Source organism: Leucoraja erinacea, chromosome 1, assembly GCF_028641065.1.
Source record: "Leucoraja erinacea ecotype New England chromosome 1, Leri_hhj_1, whole genome shotgun sequence".
Lineage (NCBI taxonomy): Eukaryota > Metazoa > Chordata > Chondrichthyes > Rajiformes > Rajidae > Leucoraja > Leucoraja erinaceus.
Genome location: NC_073377.1, coordinates 151,568,762 through 151,592,570, shown reverse-complemented (window position 1 = coordinate 151,592,570; position 23,809 = coordinate 151,568,762). Strand labels below are relative to the sequence as shown.

Sequence of the window (23,809 nt, the reverse complement as noted above, 5' to 3'; positions counted from 1 at the left end):
TGTCAGGTAAGGGCTGTTGTTAAATCTGGTTTTTTCCATCTGAGGCAGCTGGCAAAAATAAAGCCGATTTTGTCATGGCAGCACTTTGAGACGGTAATCCATGCCTTTGTTACCACCCGGCTGGATTACTGCAATGCACTGTATCTGGGGGTTAGTCGGTCCTCCATCGCCCGTCTCCAGATGGTACAGAATGCAGCTGTTCGTCTCTTGACTGGCACACGAAAGCATGATCATGTTTCTCACCTTTTGGCCTCTCTCCACTGGCTGCCTATTCAGTATAGGATTCGTTTTAAAATTATTTTATTTACTTTTAAATCCCTAAGTGGTCTTGCCCCGTCCTACCTATCTGAGCTTCTTCACCCTTATTCGCCCTCCCGCTCTCTCAGGTCAGATGATCAGCTGCTCCTGATTGAGCCAAAGACTAAGCGGAAGCTCAGAGGGGACCGTGCCTTTGCTGTGTCGGCTCCGAGATTGTGGAATGAATTGCCTCTGCACGTTAAACAGGCCCCTTCTCTAGCTGTTTTTAAATCACTCCTGAAGACATATCTATTCTCCATGGCCTTTGTAGACCAGTGAGGTGTCGAATTGTTTATTAACTTTATTTGCTTGGTTTTGCTGCGTTGTTTGTACTTGTGTTTTATGTTTTTTAATTTATTGTTTGGATTTTTGTATGTAATTTATGCGCCTCGTGTTAGTTGTATGTTCTGTTGTTCTGCCTGTTTTATGATGTCTTGCTTGTTTTCTTTTTTCTGTACAGCACTTTGGTCAGCTTTGGTTGTTTTTAAGGTGCTTAACAAATAAAGTTATTATTATTATTATTGACAAGGCAAATCTTTGATTAGTCCCTGCATTACCAAGTAATCGTTAATTGTATGCCTCAATTTTTGTTCAATAACCAATATTAGGTACACAGATCTGCAATTGCCCAGCTGTTTCCCCATTGCCCTCATGGAAGGAGGGGGGAGAAGGGGGTGGAGGGGTAAAGAGAAGAGGGTGAAGCACATTTGCCTTTCCCCAGTCACTTGGTATCTAATTTATGGTCAGCAAAGTCTTAGCCAGAGCTGCAGCAATAGCAATCTCTTCTCTTCTTTTTCTTCTCTTCTCTTGCTTCATTCTTTAAGGACGTCACCTATATCTTCCAGCTTATGATATGGCGCGAATGATGGCAAAAGAAGAGTAGACAAGGGAGTTGCAAAAGCTGGAGGGGCAAAAAGATGCATCTGGTAATGGAATCTTGCTGGCGCTAGCAGAAATAGTCAGTCATCTGCTATTTTGGCTCAGTTTCGCTCTTTCCTTCAATGTAGTTTAGCCAACAGCTCTGCTATTATCAACACATAACAAAGATGCAGCATAATGGCTTTTAACTGTTACACTCAGTGCAACAGGCAGCGTCTCTGGAGAGAAGGAATGGTGACGTTTCAGGTCAAGACCCTGCTCCTGATTATAAAGATTTCCTGATTACAAATACATGTACATGGTTAGTCACCACATTCAAGTATCACGAGTTGTTAAGAATGTCAAAGCTCATGGCTTAACAGCAGTATTTTGTCAGTCCCCGTCTTGCAATAGTTTTATCTACCACTCTTAATTTCATCTAAAAATAAAATGTCCTTGTTTCTTTCCATATGGTATGTGTATTTTTAATTGTACTCTTTGAAACTCAAAACTATAACAAAACAAATACAGTAAGTCAGCTCATAAATCAACACTCATGCTTTCAACTGCCCCCACTGTGCAAAGTCGTCTATTGAACCTATAAGCAAACACATGATGCTCCACACCCAAGCACAGCTCAAATCAGTAGACAACTGTTGAACACAAAACTATGCAAGTATCACAGGTCACATTTGGGGTTTAATGGGTTTGGCAATGGATAAATGTTCCCAGTGAAAGGCTTAAACATGTTGCAACAAACACTGCAAAAATAAATATATAACATACAAATTATGAACACAAGATGGAATTAAAGCAATTGAAATGCATTCAAGGTCTTTCTCAAGTAATCGTTCGTGACAATGTTTTGGATCAAACTGACAAATGTAAAAAAATGTGCAAAATTCCACAGTGCCTAGTAGGCCATTAATCTAAATATAAATACAGCAAACCCTAGCTTTTAACAGACATCTTTATAATGGATTTTGTCTCTCTGGGCTGAGCTACTGAGCTCACTGCCAGGCTGACTGCCAACACCATCCTGGCCCGTGCTGCCTCTCCAGCCAATCCTGCCGCTGCAGCTGCAGTCCCTGCCACCGCCACCGCTTACCTGCACTCCGGTCACCCACGGGCCATGACCAATGACTGCACGGACCCTCGTCTCTTCTCCGGCCATCAACTCACCAGGATCCCGGGTCCAGTTCCAGACAGGTAGCCAGAAGGTCTGGACCTGAGACGTCACCTATCCATGTCCTCCAGAGATGCTGCCAGACCCGCCGAGTTACCTCGGCTCTGTGTCCTTTTGTGTATTAACCAGCAACCATAGTTGTTTGTTTCTACTATTTACACAACGATAACCCCTTACCCAGTTATAGTGAATAATCGACAACAACGGACAATACACCCCCCCTCCCCCATGGTCAGTTATCATGTTATACTGAATTATTTCCAATTTTGACCATCAATATTTGAAGAAAATATATAACCAAAGAAATATTGACAAACAAGAGCAAAAGACAAGGCAAGAAAAGCATTGAATGAATTCACAATATATTGCAAATCTTGCCAGTTTTATACAATGCCAGACTATTCCCACCACATGCCACCATCTTCACAGACCAGCCCCCAGGGACTGTGCAATTACATGGGCTCCAAATAAATCCACAAGTTGCGAGGCCACACGATCTTGGCTTCCCATATTCTAGGAAAACAATTGAAATCATTCTCTGAAGCCTATATTTAACCATCAGATTTACCATTGCAAGAATGATAAAAGCACAAGAATGTACAATCATGACAAATGCACCAAAACAAATGAGTTTGAAGAATCTATCAGCAAGAGGCCTCTACAAATTGAGACATAAGATGTTGGATTCTTAAGCAGAAAGCAAAGAATTGGAGGAACCAGAAGTTAGGCAATATCTGTGGCGAGAAAGAGACAGGCAATGTTTTGGGATGGAACCCTTCTTCCAACCCAAAACATCATCTGTCCACTTCCCTCTATGGATGCTGCCTGTTCCGCTGAGTTCCTCCAGCACTGTTTTTTGCTTTATAAATGGCAAATACAAAACTGAAAAGGTAAATACAGAAAGCCACACAACCATCACCACCCTCAACCAACATTCCAATAAGGGTTTCATGAAGGGAGGAAAACATGGCTTTGGGAATTTGCTGCGGAGGGGAAAAAAGGTAATTGCAGGTGGCTAATTTTCAGCTGAACTGATTAGTTTTGAGACAGAGAAAATGAGCTACTTAAAATATTTGAATGTCAAGGTGAGTCTGAAATGCTCCAGGTTCCCCAACCGAAGATGACGCGCTGTTCCGCTGGCTCCAATAAGGTCTCGCAAGAACCAAGCAGATCTGAGCAGGCATGGGATGGAGAACCAACATAGACTGATCGAACATAGTTGAGCCGAAACATCACCTATTCCTTCGCTCCATAGATGCTGCCTCACCCGCTGAGTTTCTCCAGCATTTTTGTCTACCTTTGATTTTTCTAGCATCTGCAGTTCTTTCTTAAACAACTGAACTGTAATCATAATTTTGTTTTTCTATTTCTGATGATAATCTCCGATGATCTGTTGGGCATTTCCTAAAACTGTAAACTCGTATTGCACAGCTCTTATGTGCCCCTTTGTTTTCCCCACTGCCTTCATTCATCAACCAGATGGCTTTATCACAGATTATTATTACCATATCAACCCTGGCCTCAAGTTAAATGTATTACCTTTGTCCTATTCCTACCTCTGCCATTCAATTTGCAACTTCAACTAACTTATTTTCTTACTTTCCCAATTTTGGCAAATGGTCTTCAACCTGAAACATTAACAGTTTATCTTTCTACAGATATTGCCCGATCTGCTGAGAGTTTCATGTGTTTGTGTTACGTTGCCATAGAAGGTACTTAATGGGTTCAACTCTAACTTCATATTCACGCATAAAACTTCCTATTGACACATCTTTACAGCACTGAAAGGTGCATTGAACTAGATTTTCAAATAGACGAAAAACCAAATGTAGAGGCCATTTGGCCTCTCAAATATTTTCTTACAGATGATTAAACATGCAGGATGTCAAATGAGAGATTTTAATACACCTCAGGCATTGGCTTCACAACATTGAAAAACATGATATGCATGCATATAAAATACATATAGGGAAGGAAACGTATTTAGAATAAAATGTGTTCATGTCTACTCTTCTTTCACCTGCCAAACATTTCAGTACACTTGTACATGCTTAAAATTAAACTGTGCTGCAAAGTAATGTTGGCACAGAAGTGTAACATTTCTCCCGAGAGCCAGCCGCTCCAATCAATCTGCACACGTAAATCTGTGTATCGAGCCTAGATTGTGATTTCAACTCCCCATCCATGCATACACTCTCACTCTTCCTTTGTTTGGGAAGCAGCGTAATTACTTCCACCCAAACTATCTGCCCTCTTATTGCTAAACAAACTTTATCCTCTCATACTGGTTGCCCATGCACGAGTTATCATCCAGTGCCTGTTCAGGTCAAATGAGGTTAGAGGCAAGAGGAATTTTGTGCAGATCACACAAGAATAACTGATTGAAGGGTCGAAGGATCTCAACCCAAAACATCACCCATTCCTTCTCTCCAGAGATGATGCCTGTCCCGCTGAATTACCCCAGCATTTATGTCTGCCTAAGAATAATTCATATCTGGAACAGGCAGATTGTCTTACAAGGTTAGCTAGGCTAGTCTTAAAGCTGCTGGAATTTGAGAATAGAGTGAGAGGAATCGTGACTGAAATATACAAGGGTCTTCAACTTCTAAGTTTATAATACAAAGTCCTCTGCTTCAAGAGGGTCTAATTACAGTTAGACACACTGGGCAGTTTTTGTTTCTAAAAGAAAATAGATGACAGGAAGCGAATACAAACACATAGGGGAAGAAAAACATGATTCACACTATGGTAGAATATGTGGATATGGCATGGGGTGTTGGGATTTGGATGAAGTGAAGAGCAAAGCTGGTCTTGGGAATTGCAGGAAACTTAACTGTTACCATCAACTTCCCGGCAACTCACCTCCATTCTAAATGCCATTGTTGATTAATTTTCTTGCCCCGTGACTTGTTTCTTATCAAAAAATAGCAACAAACAAAAGACAAAAGCAAAGAGCAAACAAGCAAAATTGCTACAGGTGCACAACCTTTTATCCGATGTTCCGGAAACCGAAAAACTCCGAAAACCGGCCATTTTTTCCAGGATGTCGTCTGCACACCAAAGCTCGCGTTTGGCGCCAAACTTGACCCGAAACGACCCATGGTCAACCCAGGTCTGTACTACTGTAGCGGCTGCCTCCTCCCCGGAGACCGGGGAGACACTTAAACATCTGTAAATCATTGCTTAAATGTTAGTCAGTTAGTTTGGAGGGCTTTTATGTGAAGGGGGGGTTGAAGGGGTAAACTTTAATTCTTAGTCCCCTACCTGGTCGGAGAGACGGGGAGCGGTCAATGCCTTACCGGGTCGCCATGCAGTAAGCTCCGCAGCGCTGTGGCCGCCAACTCCCAGCTGGGGCTGCGGGCGGCGCCGGTTGTAGCTCCGACCCTGGCAACTCTACCCCTGGCTGCGAGGCGCTCCAAATCCAGCGCCGCCCGCGGCCGGACGCCCCCAGCCCCAGCTCCGCAAATGTTGGGAGTCGGCGGCGTCGCAGCGCTGGGATACCAGCGGGAAGCGGGCAATGCCTTACCGGGTCGCTGTGCGGTAAGCTCCAGGGCGCGGAGGCCGCCTTCTCCCAACATTCGCGGAGCTGGGGCTGCGGGCGTCCGACCGCGGGCGGCGCTGGATTTGGAGCCGCGCAGCCAGGGGTAGAGTTGCCGGGGTCGGAGCTACAACCGGCGCCGCCCGCGGCCGGACGGAGCCCCCAGCTCCGCGATGTTGGGAGTCGCCGACCAGGTAGGGGACTAAGAATTAAAGTTTCCCCCTTCACCCACCCACCTCCACCACCACATAAAATCCCTCCAAACTAACTGACTAACATTTATGCAATGATTTACAATGATTCCCCGGTCTCCGGGGAGGAGGCAGTCGCTCCAGACTTTTCAAGCCGCCCGCGCTACCTACCTAATCTACGCTAAAAATCTTCCATTCGGAAATCCGAAAATGTCCGAAATCCGACAAGTGTCTGGTCCCAAGGCTTTCGGATAAAAGGTTGTGCACCTGTATCAGAAATGTATAGAGTTTCTAGCTGACCTTCAATAGCACTGATGCATGTCAGAGAGTATAGTTATCTTAATTTGTCTCCAGAGGTTTCATTATGGTATTTCTCCCATCCCTACTCGACCCCATATTCCCTTGCCCAACCACTGCTTTCATGCAGCCAATTTCTAGAAGTGGGCACGGGATTTTCAAAGGCATCTTGTGGCACAAAAGAACCAATTACGGTTGTATCTGCAGCAGCTTGGATAGGTCAAATGTCAATTTCCAAAATTCACCAGGGATTCCATCATCCTACTTTGTGCCAAGTTCACTCGACCATGCAACATCTTAGGCAATGTTGTATAGCATCAGCTGAAGTAAAAACATTTCTGTGGCAACATTTGACTGTTACATGTAAGAAGAGATCAGTGAAGCAGTTGAGCCGCATAAACCCATATGACCGAGCATTTTCAAAGTCACTCAATCCCCCATCCTCCATCTCCATCCCATGGAGTTTAGAAAAAAAAAATAGTATTGCACTTGGCATTATTTGGAGATTATAAAAATAACACAATTTCATTAATATAAACAGAGGTAGTAATGACATTTTAATCTCTCAAACAAAGATTCACTAAAATATTTAGGATCTTTTGGTCGAGACCATACCCACCTCACATTCCCTTCATTCCACCTTGTGAAAGCATGTGATGTGATTTAATCCAAGCAACAGCTAAATAAAGCAGCTAAGTTACCAGGCACATCATGGGTCCTTTTGCCATGCACAACGTTGAGACCAATTACCAAAGTCCAATGGTAAACGTGGCATGAAATGTGCTTTTGATGTAGCTTCAAAATAACAAAGACAGTTAAAGATTCAAAGCAATAAATAATTTCACTTATGAAATACAGGTTCACCACCACATGGTTGTCTAGCACCTCCTATAATCTGGACAGAGTTTACTTGAAATCCCCCCCTGGTAGTCCCGCCGAAAATGCAGGTCAGGTGAGGAGGCCAATCATCAGGACTTCCGTGGCCGATCAAATTTACCCCCCGCGACTGGGTCTCTGGAACCTCAACCCAGCCGGAGCTGACCATGTGCCCATTGCCAACTTCTGAGGCCGACTCCGAAATTTATGATCTCTCCCACCCATAATTTAAAAAAAAGCAATAGGTACATGGACCATTTTCTGCTTAGTGCAGACCATTTGAGTCAAATCATCTGTACTTCCTTCATTGTCACTTAGCTAAAATTGGAGAACTACTTCCCTACCACCACATACACAAGAATAACTTGAGCCACATGTTCCTAGAGGATCAAAATAATGGCTATTCCCTCTCAATGGCCATTAGAGACATTGGAAAAAAGCTGGTCTTGTCACACGCCATGAATGAATCAACAACCCAAAAGCTAATGGTCTTTATTGGTCAGCATTGCCTGAAAATCCAGAGGGTTTTTTTTAATAATTAATGATATTCCAAAGGCATGCAATAAGACAAATAAATTGAAGAATCTTTCATGTCCACAACGCAGACACAAAATCTAAAAGGTGCAGTTCAAACGAACCATGCCATACAACATTGTGGCACAATAAATTGAACAGTCCAGTTACTTTATAATTCCTCAAATGGTAGAATGTCATGCTGAACTTCTGTACAGCTCTACACCAACAAGTACTGTTGAGAAATTTAAAAGAACATCAGGAATCAATCATTTCATGAATATGCGTAGAAAAGCCAAATATAGAAATAAGTGATTTGTCAGAAGTTGAGGAAAGCTGCTACAGACCAAGAGTAAAATAAAAGCGAGAACAGATTTATACTGACAATACATCCCTAAGTAATGCATCCAATTGGTCCCATTTTTTTTGAGGAAAAAACAAAAAGAAATTACAATCATATAGTGCTATTTACAACTATGGAAACCGTAACCAATAAGATATTTCATTTATTTTGTGTGGCACCTATTCTGGGAACAGTGAATCCTCAAAACCCAATGTGATAATAACCAGAAAATCTGTGTTGGGTGAGATAAACATTCACCAAGACATTAGGGGTGTTTCGTCTAATTTCGATATTTCTGTGAAGCAGAACTTTTGAGTGGTCAGAAAAAAGTTACTTCCTCTAGCTATTTTGTTTCATCACAACAATTTATTTCCCTGCAATTCCCACCCCAATTCAAATGTCAGTTGAATCTGAGACACAAGCTCAGCTGTCCTGCAAACTACAACCAAGCTATACTAAAAGTGGGTTCATGTTGCTGTCAGTCATACTGAGATAGCATTTTGTAACCCTAATCTGTGCAAAACTATTTGTCATGATACTACTCCACCAGCATGTGCAGTAACATTTAAGGCAAAATATGTTCTTATACATTAAATGAAGTAATGACAGGAGAAAAGTAAAAAAACGTTGAGCATTCAGTTCTTCGGTTTATCATGCCCATTATTTCTATATCATTAGCAGAACATAAAACCTCTTAAATTGAATCTTAAATGCAGGTGTCTTTACTACATGTTGAAAAACACATTGCAGTGAAAATATATATAATCTAACAGCACTATTTGTACCAAAAATGATTTAATGTTACAATTATCCTCACAATTGGCAATGAAGGCACTAAACTATGGCAGTTTCTAAAGGGATGCTGACTTAATCACTGTAGTTTTCCATCATTTCACTTTCTCCAAGTTATCAGACTACCTATCTGATGAACAGAAATTTCTTTCAGCTAAATAATGGGAAGCCTTTGGTCACCATGATTTTCACACAGAGAGTGGTGAATCTCTGGAACTCTACCACAGAGGGTAGTTGAGGCCAGTTCATTGGCTATATTTAAGAGGGAGTTAGATGTGTCCCTTGTGGCTAAGGGGATCAGGTGGTATGGAGAGAAGGCAGGTACGGGATACTGAGTTGGATGATCAGCCATGATCATATTGAATGGCGGTGCAGGCTCGAAGGGCCGAATGGCCTACTCCTGCACCTAATTTCTATGTTTCTATGAAATTTCCTATCCACATACTTCATACCTCACCCTGGAAAATGCCCAGAATGTCTGAACTAGACGGCTTTAAATGTCATTGCCATAGTCAACTCCCAGATGTTCCACTCTGTAAACTTTGGATCAACAAAAACTCTACAATACGCTTCTCAACTTTCATACTTTCGACCATTACCCTAAGCTCCCAGTTAAATGTATTATTGTTCTCAGTCCAGTTGCCCAATTCTCATTCCAAAACCAGACGTAGTTAAGATAGACACACAATTCTGGATAACTCAGTCAGAAGAAGGGCCTCAACCTGAAACACCACCCATTCCTTCTCTCCAGAGATGCTGCCTGACCCGCCGAGCTACTCCACCATTTTGTGTCCATCTTGGGTGTAAACCAGCATCAGCAGTTCATTCTTACACCTCAGACGTATCTCTGCTTCTCAATTAAATTCAATTGTTCATCCCCAAATTTAAATGTGGCACTTCTGACAGCTGTGCTTTCAAATACCAGAGACAATATCTGGAATTCACCCCTTTCTTTCTTTAGAAGAGAAATTCTGTTAACCTTTAGTCATCTCCCCAATGAGGGCATTTCTATAATGATTACGTGAACTGCATTGGGACACTATGTTACATTCAAAATGTTGCACAGGGTGTATTCATTTAAAATCCCAAAACTCAGGTTAGGAAAACAAAAAGGGAAAATTGCCACCTTCTAACTAATTGACAATAGAAGCCACATGGAATAATTGTTACAGTTGCAACCAAAGTCAATGTTCAATGGATAATTTTGAAAAACTATCTCATTTGTCACAATAAATAAATAAAAATAACAGATTTCCAATTAATAACAGTAGCTGTAATGCTGCTGAATTTTCAACCCAATTTGATTCAGTGAAAAACACAAGAGGTTAACAATAACAATCAATTAAATTGAGGGACAAACAGATTAAGTGTGTTTTGATATAACTTGCTATCATACAGGCATTAAGCAAAGCCATGACTCACTTCAGACAAACGTGCTGCTGACTTGCATCAAGTTCATATTTGAAAGCTGACCACATGACCAGAAGAGAAGAGAGAGATAAAAAAAACTACCCTCCCAGCGCACAAAGAAAAGCAACATTTGGTTGTGAAAGGCCAATCTCTAGAGATTTAAAATGAACTTTTAATAAGGCTAGGAGTAAAATTATTCAGAGTTCCCTTGAACTAAAATTAAGATTCATGCACAGTAGACAAAACTGATGTCATGGAAACATAGAAAATAGGTGCAGGAGTAGGCCATTCGGCCCCTCGAGCCTGCACCGCCATTCAATATGATCATGGCTGATCATCCAACTTGGATTAGATTCCTTTATTTGTCATTCAGACCTTACGGTCTGAACAAAATTTTGTTGCGTGCAGTCATACATATAATAATAAACAACAAAACACAAATTAACATCCACCACAGTAAGTTCACCAGGCACCTCCTCACTGTGATGGAGGCAAAAGTCTTAAAAGTCACTGTCTCTTCCCCTCCTTATTCTCCCTCTGCGCTGAGGTGATCCAGGCATCCGATATTGTTATCCCACCGGGCGATGGTAAGTCAGTCCCGCGGCTCAACCGAGCTCCACGAAAGGGCCGGTTCAAGTTCGGCGTCCCGGGGTGGTTGAAGCTGCCGAAGATGACGCCCTCCAGTCCAGCGGACGCTGCTGTTGCCGCGGGAGCTCCGTAAAAACAGGTCACCAACCTGTGACCTGCAAGCTCCCGACGATGTCGTCCACTGGCCCGCGGCCGAGCCCCGGTTTCAGGTCACCGCCGCCGGAATGCCGCCTCAGCCACCGGAGAACCGCCTCAATCCCGAGTCGTGCCACCGCCACCGGAGCACCGCCTCAGCCCCGAGTCGTGCCGCCACCACCTGAGCACCGCCTCAGCCTCGAGTTGGGCAACCGCCACACCGTCTCAGCCCTGAGTCGTGCCACCACCACCTGAGCACCACCTCAGCCCCGAGTCGCCGCCGCCAGTGGAACCGGAACGCCGCCACAGCTCCGAATTTGGCCAGCCTCGCGTTGGTAAGTCCTGGCTGGCTCTGCTTCCAGAACCTCGAGGGCGGTCGCAGTTGGAGGCCGCCAGCTCCGCCATTGTGCCTCAGCGCAGACAGAGGCAGAGAAGGGGGGATACTACAGAAAGTCGCATTCTCCTGAAGAGACAGTTTTACCCCCCACCCCCCCCCACACATAACACCACCTAATAAACTAAAATTTAACTGAAATCAAGACAAAAAAACAAAAAACAACAAAAAAAAGTAAAAACAGACCGACTGCAGGCGAGCTGCAGCTGTTCAACAGCGTCGCCACTTCCGTTGCCACAACTCAGTATCCCATCCCTGCCTTCTCTCCATACCCCCTGATCCCTTTAACCACAAGTGCCACATCTAACTCCCTCTTAACTACTTTCTGTGGCAGAGAATTCCACAGATTAACCATTCTGTGTGAAACAAATTCTCATCTCGGTCCTAAAAGACTTCCCCCTTATCCTTAATCTGTGACCCCTTATTCTGGACTTCCCCAACATAGGGAACTATTTTCCTGCATTTAGCTTGTCCAACCCCTTAAGAATTTTGTATGTTTCTATAAGATCCCCCCTCAATCTTCTAAATTCTAGCGAGTACAAGCCGAGTCTATCCAATCTTTCTTCATATGGAAGTCCTGCCATCCCAGGAATCAGTCTGGTGAAACTTCTCTGTACTCCCTCTATGGCAAGAATGTCTTTCCTCAGATTAGACCAGAACTGGACGCAATACTCCAGGTGTGGCCTCACCAAGGCCCTGTACAACTGCAGTAGAACCTCCCTGCTCCTATACTCAAATCCTTTTGCTATGAATGCTAACATACCATTCGCTTTCTTCACTGCCTGCTGCACCTGCGTGCCTACTTTCAATGACTGGTGTACCATGACACCCAGGTCTCGTTGCATCTCCCCTTTTCCTAATCGGCCACCATTCAGATAATAGTCTACTTTCCTGTTCTTGCCACCAAAGTGGATAACCTCCCATTTATCCACATTATACTGCATCTGCCATGCATTTGCCCACTCACCCAGCCTATCCAAGTCACCTTGAAGCCTCCTAGAATCCTCCTAACAACTAACACTGTGTCACAGGTGGCCAGGGTGGGGAAGGTGGCTTTTGGCACATTGGCCTTCAGTCAAGAAATTAAATATAAAAGTTGGGACATTAGGTTGCAGTTGAACGGGATTGTTGGTGAGATCGCCCTTGAAGTATTATGTTCAGTTTTGGGCATCCTGCTGTAGGAAAGGGTGCAGAGAAGATCGAGCGAATTTCCCACAATGTGAACATTAATTTCACATTGAATTCCATACTTTAATTGGTCCCAATTAGCTATTTTTCATTCAAATTAAGTCATTTTATTGGAAGTGACAAAGTGACCCATTACCACTATTCAACAGCCAAAGCCAACAGTAGATTTGAGGATGGACAAGGTTCCTGGATGATTAAAAGATTCAGGATGTGGAGACATCAGGAAGAAGGGATGGGATTTAAGGATTTGCATTCTTGGGAGATAGGTAGCGTAGGAGTTGTTCAGGGAGATAACGGGTTAAGGCATATTGACTTGGTGGAAGTAGCATGAAGGCTTTGGGATTACTTTAAAAAGCCAGTATAAGGAATGAACATGGTTACTGCAACTCCCAACAATGCAATTGGTCAGGGAAAATGCCTTGCAAATTAAGAACACGGCAGCACCACACTCACTTCACCATGTGGGAGGGCATAGTAAACGAGGTACTCGGCTCTGACTGCCAACTTAAATGATGCAGTGACATCCTATCCAGATCATTAGGTCTCTACTACCCGAATTGCCATAGTGCAGAAGACGTCTACATTCCTGCCTCCATCTTTTCTCAATTTATATTTTATATATAGTTACCATCAAGTATTTCCCAGATGAAGATAACGTCAGAACAGTACACAATATTTACTACTACCTGTTTACATGTTTTAATAAAGTAGTTGAAGTATTCACAAACTCAAATTATTTAATATCCTTACATTACAAATATTTTTAAAATCATGTTTACTAGGTAATGAACTGAACAAATATTATTTTAGAATAATTGTTCCCCTTTAAAGGATTACTGGATTGTTTGTTTAGTAAAGAAAGTTGAAAAAAGTTTAACAAATAAACAGATATTTTAGATTTAGAAAATTTAAGAGATGAGCCCCAAAGTCAGACATGTTATGACGGTTACATTATTTTCCAACTTAATTAAAAACATTAAGGTTAACACCTAAATAAGCAACATTATACTAATAACAAAATGGTATTCAATTTGAGTGCAATGAAGAACAACAAATTAATAGGAATGGGTGCTGTCATTCACTAAAATAATTGTAACCTTTTACACCATTGTCATTTTCCAGCATTAAGCTCAATTTCCTCTATTCACTCAATGTGTTAAAAAAAATCAAATACGATCAAAATATTTACTAACGAAGCTGCCACAGCTCGGGTGCTTAAAATAAAATGGTGACACACGATAATCTGGGTGAAAAAATATCGTTTTCTCAACTTTGCAAACCTTCACAACTTTACTTAGCCTTACTTTGACATTCTGAACCCTGGTTCTAGACACCAGGGTATCTGCAAAAATAAATAATTGCAATTACTATTTGTCATGGCATGAAAGCCATTTGAGCCCTTTAAGTCAATACCAATTCCAAAAACAATCTTCGTCCCCCACTGACTTCAGTGGGATATGGGCCAAATGTAAGCAAATGGAACTGGCGTAGATGGAGCATTTTGGCCAGCATTTTCCAGTCGAGTGGAAGGGCCTTTCCCCTTGCTTTATGACTGCATGACACCACCATAGTTCTCCTACCTACGTATCACTTATTGTTGTTGATAACCTACCAACCAATAAGTCTTTGGGATGTTGGAGGAAAGCCAAGCAGGCAGAGGAAACTCAATCACACGGGGAACAAGCTAATTCCAGACAGCTCAAGTCACTGTTAAACTAGGGCTGCTGGAGGCATCAACACTTTCTGCAGAATCATTGTTACCCTATACCACTGTGTCACCCTTGCCTTAGTTCAATTCAATAATTAAGGTAGAAACACAGAACTAAAACAAGTTAGCGATAAAAACGTGCACTTTATTACAAACCGTTAATATTCCTCGTAAAACAATTTAACTTTTCAGCTTCATATTTCAAGTGCGTTCTATCAGCATTATTATACTTGGTCACGAAAATTAGTCATAACATTGATGTAAAGGCAACAACACAGGGTTAACTATCAACCAAAAGTTATTTTGCAATCTCAAGAAATTTTCAAACGATGAAAACAATTGCTGGACAGGGAGCACAATAGTAACTGTTAAGTGTTTAACTGCCCTTTGAGCAACCCATGGCTCACCCCAGAACCAAAGACCCAGAGCAAACTGCACCAGTGCCAGAACAAACTGCACCAGTGCTAGAGCAAACTGCACCAGAGCCACTGCCCCAGACCTGCTGTCCTAGAACCAGTGCCCCAGAGCCTGATCCACTGTCCCAGACCCACTGCCCCAGAACTATTGCCCCAGCCAGACCCACTGTCCCAGACCCACTGCCCCAGAACTATTGCCCCAGCCAGACCCACTGTCCCAGACCCACTGTCCCAGAGCCAAACACATTATCCCAGAGAATCACTATCCAAGAACCTGTGCTCCAGAGCCAGACACACTGTCCCCAGAACTGTCCCCAGAACTAGAGCCACTGTCCCCAGAACCAGTGGCCACAGCCCCTGTCCCACAGCCCCCTCACTGCACACCAGGCGTTTCACTCGACATTACCTTATCTCCGAACCCTCCTTGGAATTTTTCGAAGGCGTCGCCGCATTTGCCCTTTTATTAAACAGCTTCTGCAACAGGGTTGGCGCCATTTCGTACCATTTTACTGGCACAAAACGGGATCATTCGGCAGCATTGCGAGTGAAAGTTGGACAACTCCATTGAGCTCGCTGCTGTCATGTGACCGCCGCCGCCGCCCCATTGGCTGCCGCCGCCACAGCCAGCGACCCTCCCATTGGCCGCCACAACCAGCGACCCTCCCATTGGCTGCCGCCGCCAGCGACCCTCCCATTGGCTGCTGCCGCCAGCGACCCTCCCATTGGCCGCCACAACGAGCGACCTTCCCATTGGCCCCCACTGTCAGCGCCCCTCCCATTGGCCGCCGCCACTGCCAGCGACCCTCCCATTGGCCGCCACAACCAGCGACCCTCCCATTGGCCGTCACAACCAGCGACCTTCCCATTGGCCGCCGCCGCTGCCAGCGACACTCCCATTGGCTGCCCCCGCCACGGCTACGGCTACCGACCCTCCCATTGGCTGCCGCCGCCACTGATGATTGGTCCGGGCCGGACAAACGGGCGCGCTGTGATTGGAGGGACCGCAAGCGCCTCCGCCAATCAGAGAGAGCAGGCGGTGAGGCCCCGCCTATTACCTGTAACTGTAGCCGCCTACAGCGCCCCCTGTAGCAGGGAAGCTCAACGTCAGTCCCAGCAGCAATGTTACAAAATTCTGAGATTTTAAAAATCAAGTCTGCAATTTATCCCATCAGATAAAGCATAAAAAGAAGTTTAATTTGACACCTAATTCACGTTCATATCTTCAGTATTAAAAATGTTATGTCCGTTTTCATACTCTGAAATTAGTATCTTGTTCCCTATTGCTTTTCCATTGACTAAACACAAAAGCTGTGATCGAGGACAGTCAAAAGCCCATAACTTTCTTAAAAATTAAGAGAACTGAATGAAATTTTCAGTTATTATTAGATTGAAGCATTCTGAAACAAATATGAAACAATCTTACTTAGATGACCTGAAATTAAAGCATATAATTAGTTAGTTACTTAATTGTAGCTAATTACAAAATTCAATTACTAGATCTAAACATCTATCCATTTCTTAAGAAAAGGTTAACATTTTTAAATAGCCTAAGTGTCAAAATAACATTCACACAAGAATTCACAATATAACATGAGTTTTAAATCTCATTGTCATGAACTTATAGGCCAAATGGAAGGAATTTAGTGTTTAATTCCAGTAAATTAATGGCCATTTAAATCATCTTGCGAGTGAGATTTTGTGGGACGCGATCGTTTGGAACGTTGCGGTTGTGGTGATTTTGAACCTCATATCGGCAGGAAAAACACTGCCAGTTCGTATGGGACCTTAATCACATTTTCGCCAATGAAATTTGGATTAAAGTAATCCTGAGAAGAAAGTTTATATGTAAAATAGACGACTTACCTTATGTTTTTGTCCCCTACGTGAGATGCGTCCCGTTGTTGGTGTTGTAGGCGTTAGAAGTAGCTTTTTTATTTTACTCCAGGGATTAAATTGTCCCGCGATTTATTTTTTAAACTGCCGAGAACGCAAGTCGGATCGATTATTCTTCAGCAACTTAACAGCCTGAGAAATAGTGACTCCGACAGGCAGGAGAAAACGGCATTTTAATCCCCCCCTCCCCCAAAGGCGGCAAAATCATGCACGGCCAGTGGCAGAACTGCAGCGCCGCTGAAGGTAAGTTTTGTAACATACCTACTCCCAGAACCAAAGGGACTTCTCCCTAAATAGACTCTCCCTCGAATACTGGAGTAACTCAGTGGGTCAGGCTGCATCTATGGAGAGAGGGAATGGATGACATTTCGGGTGGAGACCCTTCTACAGACTGAGAGTCCTGGGAGAAGGGAACACAGAGATATGGAAGGGTAAGGTGTGAAAACGACAGATCAAAGCAGACGATTGATCAAGGAAATTTATAGGAAGAAATTGCAGATGTTGGTTTACACTGAAGATAGACAAAAAATGCTGGAGTAACTCAGTAGGACAGGTAGCATCTCAGGAAAGAAAGAGTGGGTGATGTTTCAGGTCGAGACCCTTCTTCAGACTAAAGAATCTGAGTCTAAAGAAGGGTCTCAACCCAAAACGTCACCCATTCCTCTCCAGAGATGTTGCCTGATCTGCTGAGTTACGCCAGAATTCTGTGTCTATCTTTGGTTTATACAGGTACCAGCATCTGCAGTTCCTTCCTACACTAGTCAGAGAGAGGAGAACTTCTTCAAAGTAGGCACACTTGAGGAGATTTCACAGTGGAGCAGACAAAATGTGTAGGAAGGAACTGCAGATGTTGGTTTACACCAAAGACACGCACAAAATGCTGGAGTACCTCAGCAAGACAGGCTGCATCTCTAGAGAGAAGGAATGTGTGATTTTTGGGTTGACGATGATCAAGGAAATGTAGAATGGTATATTGTTAGCTGATGGGAAGGCGACAACAAGGCATACGATTAGTAAAATTAATCAGGAGGGCAGAGAAATTAAGTGGAGTACTATGGTGGGGGAGGGACGTGGAGGGAGAGAGACAACAAGCATTACTTGAAGTTAGAGAAGCCTATTTTCTTATCACTGGGTTGTAAGCTGCCCAAGAGAAATATGAGGTGCTGTTCCTCCAATTTGCATTGTGCCTCACTCTTGACATTGGAGGTGGCCCAGGACAGAAAGGTCAGAATGGGAATGGAAGGAGTTAAAGTGTTTGGCAACTTGGAGATTGCATACTCTTGGAGGACTGAGTGAAGGTGTTCAGCGAAATGATCGCTGAGCCAATGCTTCTCCCTGTATGTTTGCTCCTGGGCTTAGCCAAGATGGCCTTTCGCTGGTCCAAGCAGCGGGCAGTCGAGGGCTCTGCCAGAGTCGACTGCCCCTCTTCTGGGCCTACGCCCGTGTGTTGCAGGTTTTGGAAGCACGCGGTCTCTGGAGACCCGGACCGCTGGTCACCGCGGAGGTGGAGCGGTGTTAAGTGCACTGTAGATAAGGTTTGTCAAGGAGGACTCTCTCTAACTTCTACAGGTGCACAGTAGAGAGTATGCTGACCGGTTGCATCGTGGCTTGGTTCGGCAACTTGAGCACCATGGAGAGGAAAAGACTACAAAAAGTAGTAAACACTGCCCAGTCCATCATCGGCTCTGACCTTCTTTCCATCGAGGGGATTTATCGCAGTCGCTGCCTCAAAAAGGCTGGTAGTATCATCAAAGACCCACAACATCCTGGCCACACACTCATCTCCCTCCTACCTTCAGGTAGAAGGTACAGGAGCCTGAAGACTGCAACAACCAGGTTCAGGAATAGCTACTTCCTCACAGCCATCAGGCTATTAAACCTGGCTCGGACAAAACTTTGATTATTAATAACCAATTACCTGTTATTTGCACTTGATCATTTTATTTATTCATGTGTGTATATATTTATATTATAGTATAAGGCCACATTGATCTGTTTTGTAGTAAATGCCTACTATGTTTTGTGTGCTGAAGCAAAGCAAGAATTTCATTGCCCAATCAGGGACACATGACTATAAACTTACTTGAACTTGAACTTGTAATTTGATAACTGTGTGATTGTTATTTGCAAACTGCCAATGGCAGTCTTGATATTTTTAAATTACTCTCTATTTCTGATTAATTGAATAAAAGATCCTTGTTAAGGAAAAGAAAAAGGAGCAAAGGAAGCATGATATGCACAGCAAATAACTGCCAGTCAAGCCCACCATGCCTAGAAATGACAAAGAGTACTGAAAGGATTTGCCCTTCAGTGAGTTGAAACAAGAGGCGATCCTGTTGAGGATGGAGGAACTCAAAGCTGTTTAAATGCAAAACAGAGATTCCAACAAGTGTACCCGTTAAAACTGTTAAAAAAAAAAGGTTTTCGAGATCAATATGTCGATGAACTAATGGGAACATTCAGATTTTATTGTTGAAAGAGAAAAGGATAATTTAAAAAATACTCATATTAAGGGATGTTTAGGGGAAATAGTCATAACATGATAGAATTTTATGGAAGGTTCAATCTGAAACCAGGTTTTATAGCAATCTGTGAAGGTATGAGCCGCAGTTTGGCCATGATAGAAACAACATCAACAATAGGAAAGGCAATAGAAATCTGGGGGAAATTGACAGGGTGGATGCTGACAGGATGTTTTTTCCAATTGGGTAAAATATAACCAGGGGGACATAGCTTCAGAGAACGAGGAGGAATTTCTTCTCGAGGAGGATATTAAGTATTTAGAATTCTCATCCCCAGAGACCTGTGGAAGCAGAGCCAGTAAAAATATTCAAGGTGATGATTGATACACGTCAACGGAAACGGAAGGAGTGCGACAATATTTTTGAACCATAGATTGGATGGCAGAGCAAATCAGTGCCTGTTTCTTGTGAAAGGATGGGAAATACAAATAAATTAATGATTTTAAAAGTATCTCCTCATTCTTGATTCTTTCATAAGAGAAAATATCTTCTTCACAACTACCTTGAAAGGACGCTTCAGAGTCTTGCATTTCAACTGGATCTTTCTCATTATTTTAAATTAACATTGGTTTCCAGAGAAATTGCGAAGAAGACACAAGGCAAAAGTGGGATAACCCAGAACTGGTGTGAATGGTTGGCATGGACTCGGTTGGTGGAAGAGCCTTTTTCCATGTTGTATCTTTCAAATCAATCAATTGGAAAATCCTACCCACAACAATGTAGTTACATGATTATTCAAATGACTACAATGGTTTAAAAGTGACTCAACAAACCCTCCCAAGTGCAATAAAAGATGAGCAATACATGCTCAAGTCAAGTCAAGAGAGTTTATTGTCATGTGTCCTAGATAGGACAATGAAATTCTTGCTTGCTGCAGCACAACAGTATATAGTAAGCATAAATACAGAACAGTTCAGTGTGTCTATATAACATAGACCATTTATATACACATAAATAAACAGATAAAGTGCAATAGGTTGTTATAGTTCAGAGTTTGTTTGATGGCGAGTTTAATAGCCTGATGGCTGTGGGGAAGAAGCTGTTGCTGAACCTGGATGTACCAGATTTCAGACTCCTGTACCTTCTACCTGATGGCAGCGGAGAGATGAGCGTGTGGCTAGGATAATGTGGGTCCTTGATGACATTGGCAGTCTTTTTGAGGCAGCGACTGCGATAGATCCCTCGATGATGGGGAGGTTGGAGCCGATGATGGACTGGGCAGTGTTTACAATTTCTTGTAGTCTTTTCCATTCCTGGACGCTCAAGTTGCCAAACCAAGCCATGATGCAACCAGTCAGCATGCTCTCTACTGTGCACCTGTAGAAGTTTGAGAGTATCCTCTTTGACATACCGACACTCCATAACCTTTTCAGGAAGTAGAGGCGCTAATGTGCTTTCTTTAAAATTGCATCAGTGTTCGGGGAACAGGAAAGATCTTCGGAAATATGCACGCCCAGGAATTTGAACTTCTTGACACTTTCCACCATCGTCCCGTTGATATATACGAGATTGTGGGTCCCTATCCCACCCTTCCAAAGTCCACAGTCGGTCCCTTGGTTTTGCTGGTGTTGAGAGCCAGGTTATTGTGCTGGCACCATTTGGTCAATCGGTCGATCTCACTTCTATACTCTGACTCGTCACCATCAGTGATTCGTCCCACAACAGTGGTGTTGTCGGCAAACTTGATGATGGAGTTCGCACTATGTCCGGCTACGCAGTCATGAGTATAGAGTGAGTAAAGCAGGGAGCTGAGCACGCAGCCTTGAGGTGCTCCCATGCTGATTGTAATCGAGGATGACACATTTCCACCAATATGGACAGATTGTGGTCTGTGAATGAGGAAGTCGAGGATCGAATTGCAGAGGGATGTGCAGAGACCCAGATCTGAGAACTTGGTAACCAGCTTGGAGGGGATGATGGTATTAAATGCCAAGCTGTAGTCAATGAATAACAGCCTGTCATATGCGCTTTTGTTGTCCAAGTAGTCCAGAGTGGAGAGACAATGAGATCACATCCACCGTTGATCTGTTGTGGCGGTAAACGAACTGCAGTAGGTCGAGGTTCTTGTCGAGGTAGGAGTTGATTTGCACCATAATCAACCTCTCAAAGCACTTCAGCACCATAGACACTAGTGCCACTGGTCGATAGTCATTGAGGCACATCACCTTGCTCTTCTTGGGCACCAGTATTATTGATGCCCTTTTAAAGCAGGTGGGAATCTCAGACCTCAGAAGTGAGAGGTTGAAAATGTCCGTAAAAACCCCAGCCAGTTGGTCTGCATAGGTTTTCAGAGAACACGACCAGGTAGACCATCAGGTCCAGGCATTTTCCAAGGGTTCACCCCTCTGAAGGATCTTCTGCCTCTGTGACTGTGACTGAAATACCATCACGGCGAATGGGGGCTCGCACATCAGTGTTCTCCCTATCAAAGCATGCGTAAACGCATTGAGCTCGTCAGGGAGTGATGCTTCACTGACAATTGTGCTGCCTCCTGATTTTGTTTTTGTAGGAGGTGATGGCATTCAAGCCCTGCCACAGTTGCCGAACATCCGTCTCATCATCCAGCTTGGAGCAGGTCCCTTTTGGCCTTTTTGATGTTCTTACCAAGGTCGTATCTGTGATTCTTGTAGACTTCTGTATCTTAACAATGATCTAAGCAAAGCAATCAGAACAGGGATAACCCAGTAATTCTACTCATACTTCCAAGTGGGCTTGATGCCCACTTACATGCCAATTTGATATTCTTCATATTATATCTGCATCTGCATCGGGCGGCGCTGGATTTAAAACACCGCGGAGCCTGGGATCCGAGATCGCCAGTCGGAGCTCCAACCAGAGCGGCCTGAGGACTTCGGGTGCCGCGGTCTCTGGGGAGGGAGCGGCCCCTCCAGACATTTCCCAGCCGCTGAGGAGTGTCCACCCGACGCCGGAGTTCCATCTTCCCGGCAAGAGGGCCTGAAAACATCGGACTGGCTGCGGAGGCCACAATAGGTCCGACTATCGATGAACAGGGGATGGGACTGGACTTTGCTGCCTTCCCCCACAGTGTGGGGGGATTTTTTTATGTTTATTGTTAAATTCTTTAATGTTGTGTCTTATCTTTATTTGTGTGCTGCAATGTCGTCAAATTTCACTACACCAATTGGTGTATGTGATAATAAATGTCCTTTGGTGTTTTGTATCTATTCTGCGCTCTCTTCTTCCTGGAGAAATAACCTTATTAGAAGAACGGGTGGTAATTTCCATTTCCTTAGCTGTTTGCTGTTTAAACACAATTTTTTGAACAAGTAGAATGTTGTAAAATAGGCTACTTACTGCAAGTCATACGATCTGTCCTATCTTCAACACATTGGCTGATCCAGTAATATCAACAAATACTTTTGAAATAGTAATAATGAAAGACATCCCATATCAACAGTCATATGTCATATGTTGAAAGAATGGAGCGACTGGGTTTGTATGCTCTGGAATTTAGAAGGATGGGAGGGTATCTTATTGAAACATGTAAGATCATTAAAGGTTTGGACATGTTAGAGCCAGGAAACATGTTCCTGATTTTAGGGGAGTCCAGAACCAGGGGCCACCATTTAAGAATAAGGGGTAAGGCATTTAGAACAGAGATGAGGATAAAAAATTCACACAGAGAGTAGTGAATCTGTGGAATTCTCTGCCTCAGAAGGTAGTGGAGGCCAATTCTCTGGATGCTTTCAAGAGAGAGTTAGATCGAGCTCTTAAAGATAGGGGACTCAAGGGATATGAGGAGAAGGCAGGAACGGAGTACTGATTGTGGATGATCAGCCATATCACAGTGAATGGCAACGCTGGCTCGAAGGGCCAAATGGCCTACTCCTGCACCTATTGTCTATTGTCTGTTGTCATTCATTCTCTCCAGAGATGCTGCCCAGCTGAGTTACTGGAACATTTTGTGTCTATCTTCAGTGTAAACCAGCATCTGCAGTTCCATCCTGCACAGTAGCAATCATCCCCACATCCCTTTCTGCCGTTCTTGTCACAAATAATAGTGAAGCAGAAGGACGTGAAAATAATCTTTTGCTAAATGTTGAAGATGTGCTTTTACACTTCTGGGAGACGGAATTTTACTTCTGAAATTCGTTTTATATTTTCTCATAAGGAGTCTTATACAATTATTTTCCGGGGGAATGCCACATTCCTGCACCAATCTTGATTCCCTTAACATCAAGAAACTATTGCTATTTGCCTTGAATATATAGAGCAGCTGATCATCCACAGTCCTCTGGCAGAAAATTCCAGACCCATTATCCTCTGTCTTAAGATTTGTTTTCATCTGCCCTGAATGGCCGGCACCTTATTTTGAGATTGTGTCCTCTTGACACTGGGAACTTCACCCTGGAGATGTATTATCTCTGCATTTACAGTTACAAGTATCAGAAGAAGTTTGCGTTCCAATTAGATCACTCCTCATTACTCCAAACATAAGGCAGGATAGAGGATAGACACAAAATGCTGGGGTAACTCAGCTAGTAACCCGCTGAGTTGCTCCAGTGCTGAGTTGCTCCAGCATTATGTGTCGATCTTCAGTGAAAACCAGCATCTGCAGTTCCTTCCTACACAAGACAGGATAGGCATAGTCCAAAAATATCAAACCCACTATTTCACAAATGTAGCTGGAAAACTGTTGCTGA

The 23,809-nt window shown here is 43.4% G+C and overlaps 1 protein-coding gene across 3 annotated transcripts in view; it reads right to left on the bottom strand.

Annotated features, from left to right (window-relative positions):
- fnip2 (folliculin interacting protein 2) overlaps positions 1-15,313 on the bottom strand; it is a 66,806-nt gene extending 51,493 nt beyond the window's left edge. For all 3 annotated transcript variants that reach the window (XM_055645910.1, XM_055645916.1, XM_055645925.1), the window contains exon 1: positions 15,137-15,313. In XM_055645910.1, the coding sequence (XP_055501885.1) occupies positions 15,137-15,225 (89 nt within the window). In that variant the 5' untranslated portion in view covers positions 15,226-15,313. The remainder of the gene's footprint in view (positions 1-15,136) is intronic.
- Between the last annotated feature and the right edge of the window lie 8,496 nt (positions 15,314-23,809).